Consider the following 5426-nt stretch of genomic DNA (forward strand, 5'->3'; position numbering starts at 1 on the left):
TAACAAGAAAGTTGTCAAGTGGTCCTAATAATTGTATTTTATGGATACTTTAGAGAAAGACTAAAACATAATATGAAAATATAAAATAAAATACTTACAGTATAAGAGTAAATTTGAAAGATACAGTTATATTAAAATTGATAAAATATAAGTAATTAATTTGTTAAAATATATTTATTTTGTAAAAATCTTTAACAGTTGAAAAGTATATTTTCAATTTTTTCTTTTACTTTTCTTTCTTATTTTTAATCCAAATATTACGTGTCATGTGATATATTATTAAAATATCACGTGACTTTTTATAATTAAATAACAAAATGAACAACATACTTCATGAAAAAAAATAAAGGTCAAAATTAAATTAAAAAATCTTTAAATACCAAAATGATAATGATGTATATTTAAATAAAAAAATACCAAACAGTGGTAAAATTATGACAAACACCCTAATAAATTTAAGAACTACAATAGTTATAAGTAACATATTTATAGGTAATTTATTTTCTTTTTCTATAAAATTCTTTAAGTTTATTTTATCTAAAATTTTATGAATTTTAAATTAAGCGGGCTTTAGCGGGTTTCGCGGGTAGCCCGCGGTTATACCCATTAAACCTACAGGTTTAACGGTCCGGGCTAAAAACCCGCAATTTAAACGATCTTCAATTTTTGAGGCCCGAAGCCCGCACAGGTCGCGGGTAGCCCGCAGGCCTTAGCCCATATACCCAACTCTACGATCAACCCATTTGTTTTCAAATAAATGATCGGTGACGACTCTAACCCAATCAATTCAAGTCGAAGCCCAACTTCGGACATCCGAAAGACGAATCCGACAGATCCAAAGTGAGGAAGTCATTAAGCATATTGTGTTTGCATGATCATGAGGATAACGGCAGCAGTATTGGTGGTCGTAGTAGTTTGACATTACTGCGGCCAGTGTCAGCTCGTAAAAGCAAAACAGCGCTTGATTAGCTTCACTAGCGTAGCGTCAAATGCCATCCCCAAATTGCTCTTTCCATTAGTACATAATATAGAAAGAAATGGTCTTGAAAAACAACACTTCATCAATAGAAATTAAAGAAATTAAACAACAATTTATTGTACCCTTTTGCCAACAAAACTTCATAGATGCATCAAAACCCTTTTTACTGCTAGAAAGAAGCAATTAAACCGTGAGCCGCCTTGGATCAATAACTTCATCGATTAACCCAAACTCCTTAACTTCTTCAGGGAGTCGTAACTCCTCAACTTCTTCAGGGAGAAGTCATTTCCCGATACATGGCGTACATTCAGACTCAAGTTCGAAACATTTTGCTCCTATATAATAGGTAGCTTAACCTACCAAGTTAAATTTACATAATTTACCAGTTTATTTCAATAAACTGGTAAAATACAACTACTTATTAATGCAGTTAAGGCAATTTAGAACAAAGCTGCTTTATATAAACATCCCAACAGATACCAAATATTTACTATTTGAAGCATATTATAATATTCATGTAATTTAACATATTTTTATAATAAAACTTAAATAAATTATTTTATTAATTAAATTACAATTTCAACAGTTCATTCTGTTCAACATAATCTACTTGTAAACATTCCTTTATTTTTAAACTCAGTTTCCATTATGTTACAGATTTTGATCTTTTCAATAGACAAGACAATCAATTTCAACATCAGAACTAGAGAAACAACTGAAAACAGAGAGTGCACCCAATGTCATTAAGTAACCTTAAAAGAACACAATATCGTCTGGAAACAACATTAGAGAACTAAAAGCAAGCTTAACAAAATTCCAAAGTAAAACCCATAACATAACATTAGACATACATTCACATTTAGAACAGAGATGTTCCCTTCCCCTTCTTGTCTCCACCTATCTCAAAGTGCTTGCACCTCTACAAAAACCCAGCATCCAAAACACGATCAAAAGTTAGTTCATTAAAAAAACATGGTTAATGGAAACAAAAATCCCAGTATAAAGAAAACAACCAAAAGTTAGCTCATTTAAACAACATGGCTTTCAATGCACCCACCTTGATTGGATGCTGTGAGACATGCTTGCAACCCTGGCATTGAAGCCTTAGCACAATCTTCTTGGTGGTCTTTGCCTGTTCAGAGGATACACAGTCATATATATTGTAAAGGCTAGGACACACTTGAGAAAATGGTAATAATCGCATTGACAAAACCTAGTATGGGGATATTGATCTTCTCAAATATATCTAACATTAAATCAAACTCTTGGCCTCTCAAAAAAGTGGAAATAATTGAATTGATAAAATGGTTAACCAAACACAGCTCAAAAACTAGTACCAGGATATGCAGCACAAGATTACTGATATTTTAATTAAATATACATCTACATCGAGTCAAGGGCGTGACAAAATGAATAACTAAACAATTGCTTACAACCTAGTACTTTTCAATGCATATCTAATATACATTCAAGGATAAAAGATGACTGAAATGAAATTTACCTTCTTGTGAAACACTGGTTTGGTCTGACCACCATAACCTGATTGTTTGCGATCGTAACGACGCTTCCCTTGAGCAGCCAAACTATCCTTACCCTTCTTATACTGTGTAACTTTGTGCAAAGTGTGCTTCCTGCACTCCTTGCTCTTGCAGTATGTCTTCTTCGTCTTAGGCACGTTCACCTGCAATACCAATTCATAAATAAGCTCAAAAGAAAAAATGTTGTAAATTTAGCAACTATTTCCACAATGAAAACCTAGGTTAGACTTCATCGACAGATAGCTCTTCCACGACCAATATTACCCTTTGCAATCTCATCAAAGTTTGTTTGACACTAGGGTTTCTGACAGCAACCCTATGATAAAGTCATCAACTCATGGCCAATTTTCAGATTCATAACATAGTAAAGTTATCGTTGATTTATTAAAATATAATAAACTCTGCAACTTCACTGGCAATTTCTTGAAAATGGAAAAAAAGGAAGAAAAAGAAATCCCAAAACTCTATATCCCTACCCAAATCCTCTTATAAAATAATGACCATAAGATTAACTACTCATTCGACTAAAACATTGTAACGGAGAAAAAGATGAGATCCAAAACATGCCCAAAAGATAAAAGAAAACCAAACGAAAAAAAGAGAAATAAAGTATACCATGGTAGCAGATGAAGAGCGATAACCCTGCTCTGTTATCGGACTGGATGGTGAACTGTGAAGCAGCCGAAACAATTTAACCTATCTAGGGTTTTAAAATAGCTCCATTTTAGGGCTAGATTTTGGGCTTAAACAAAAGAAGCCCATTTTGGTTTTCAAATTTAGTATTGAGAAAATCGCCTCATTGACCAAAATTCCCATATAATATACGATTTTAACCAACTTTTTTCGGATTTGCCAAAATGACCAACAAAATCGCAATGTGATCGCTAATTCGCAACGCGATCTCCATTATCGCAAATTCGCGTTGCATTTCGCGTTGCGATAGTTGAAAATCGCGTTGCGATGGTCTACAGTGTCGTTGCGATTTTCCCAGTTCGCAATGCGAATAAGTAAATCGCAACGCGAATTGGGAAAATCGCAATGCGATACTGACTATCGCAACGCGATAATACAAAATCGCAACGCGATACTGACTTTCGCAACGCGATACTGACTTTCGCAACGAGATAATACATAATCGCAATGCGATTTTCAAAGCGCCATTAGTATCCTGGCCAAGTATTTTATTTTTAAATTCCAAACACGAATATTAATATATTGGAACACTGAACCGTCCACAGTATATCCCGTAATCGCAACTCATAACCTAAAACCTAAAATCACAACTCAGTCCCATCTCCATCTCTCACTCTCTCACCCATCTCCGACGAAATCCGTCCCCATCTCCGGCGAAATCTATCTATCTCCATCTTTCAGAGCCACCCTCACAATCAGAAATGGAAAATCAACCAAATCAACCAACGAGGGTTAGTTTTTTTAATTATTTTCTTTTTGAAATTTTTGCATTATTATTAGGTTTTTCATATTGAAATTGATGATAAGTTTACTGGTAATTTCAATAATAGATTAACCATTTCACTTAGATTTCTTATTAAATCAACCGAGAATCGCAACGCGAAATGCAAATCGCAACGCGATTTTAGTTTCGCGTTGCGATTCTCTCGTTGCAATAGTCAAATTCGCATTGCGATAGTCATTTTCGTGTTGCGATTTTCATTTTCAGAAACTATTCTTCTTCTGCAAATTGAAACTTGAATGAATTGCATTACTTCAACCAAAAAACAAAGACAAATACGAAATTCACAGTGTTGCAAATTTAAGTTTGAAGAATAAACTACTACTCTTTATGTTTATTATTGTTTTTGGTATATCTTCACAGTGTAGTTTTTGGTATATCTAACTTAGTATGTTTATTGTTTTTGTAGAACTTTTATTCGGCTCAATTGACCTTAAGAAATAAAGTCAGCCTGGCCAAAACAATTGCGTCGAAGCTTTCACCTGCACAAAGAAAAATGTTTGAGGATACATGCTTCGGGCCATGGCTGAAAGTACAACATCCCGGTGGAGATGCGATGTTGACACACCTGTTTCTTCAAACCATGACTAGCGATCTACCAGAGACTATACAACGTCGTGATGAAGAGATATGATTTGATTTTCCACCGGCGTATACGTGTTTTGGGCGGGAGGAGTTTTTCTTAATCACCGGTCTACGCTTCGGACACGATGATGTAGGTCGGTACACTAGACACATTACCCGCCCATCATGGCTATCCCGGTTTTTTCTTGAGCTGGAGAGGCCGAATCTACACGTAGAAGACCTGACAAGATTGTTGAATAAGAAAGATGGTTTTACTCGGATGGATGACGTCGACGTTGTCCGAGTATGCCTTCTAATTCTTTTGCATGCCGGATTTTTAGGTAGAGAGGCCAGACAACCTATTCCAAATGATCTAATCAAATTGGTAGAAGACCTAAATGCGTGGAACCTGTTTCCGTGGGGCTCGTATTTATGGAAAGCTACATGGAATAAGTTATCGTCTGCCTTGGATGATCGAAAAAGTTTGCATGGCGATGGTTCCAAATACACTTTGACAGGCTTTATTTGGGCCTTTAAGGTAAGAATTTTTATATAATGTTTCCAAAATTATAAGTAATTATTTAACAATTACTAATGTTTGTTATTATATTGTTTGTAGATTTGGATATTTGAGGCCTTTCCCGCCATGAAGACATATGCAATAAAAACTTCAAATGATATTCCCAGGGCTATTTCCTGGAAGAGGAAACGGACCTTGCAATGGGAAGATTTACTACGGTATACGACAATAAATAATGTAAGTTAACATAAATACTACCATATGTTTATAAACAAGTTATTACTAGTACACGTTTAACTTTGTTTGAGATTTTATATTGTTAGGAGGCCAACACTCCTCTACAGAGGCTGA

The 5426-nt window shown here is 34.8% G+C and overlaps 1 protein-coding gene across 2 annotated transcripts; it reads right to left on the reverse strand.

Moving 5' to 3' along the window:
- Nucleotides 1-1649: 1649 nt before the first annotated feature.
- On the reverse strand, nt 1650-3204 carry LOC120178385 (60S ribosomal protein L44). 2 transcript variants are annotated; one of them, XM_039184253.1, is made up of 4 exons: nt 3133-3204; nt 2481-2660; nt 2037-2111; nt 1650-1898 (listed from the first exon to the last, which is right to left on the reverse strand). In XM_039184253.1, exons 1-4 carry the CDS (start codon nt 3133-3135, stop codon nt 1839-1841), a joined length of 318 nt encoding a protein of 105 aa, XP_039040184.1. In that variant the 5' UTR covers nt 3136-3204; the 3' UTR covers nt 1650-1838. The 2 variants fall into 2 exon arrangements, with proteins under 2 accessions (XP_039040184.1, XP_039040176.1); XM_039184245.1 differs by lacking the exon at nt 3133-3204 and adding an exon at nt 2782-2929.
- Nucleotides 3205-5426: the final 2222 nt, after the last annotated feature.

The sequence above is a fragment of the Hibiscus syriacus genome, unplaced genomic scaffold (genome assembly GCF_006381635.1).
Source record: "Hibiscus syriacus cultivar Baekdansim isolate YM2019G1 unplaced genomic scaffold, ASM638163v2 tig00003507_pilon, whole genome shotgun sequence".
NCBI lineage: Eukaryota > Viridiplantae > Streptophyta > Magnoliopsida > Malvales > Malvaceae > Hibiscus > Hibiscus syriacus.

Excerpts from the sequence above, each read along its gene's own strand:
- LOC120178385 (XM_039184245.1), bottom strand. Across the intron at positions 2,112-2,480 it reads AACCAGTGTTTCACAAGAAG|GCAAAGACCACCAAGAAGAT; the intron begins GTAAATTTCATT and ends TCCTCTGAACAG. Across the intron at positions 1,899-2,036 it reads TCTCACAGCATCCAATCAAG|AGGTGCAAGCACTTTGAGAT; the intron begins GTGGGTGCATTG and ends GGGTTTTTGTAG.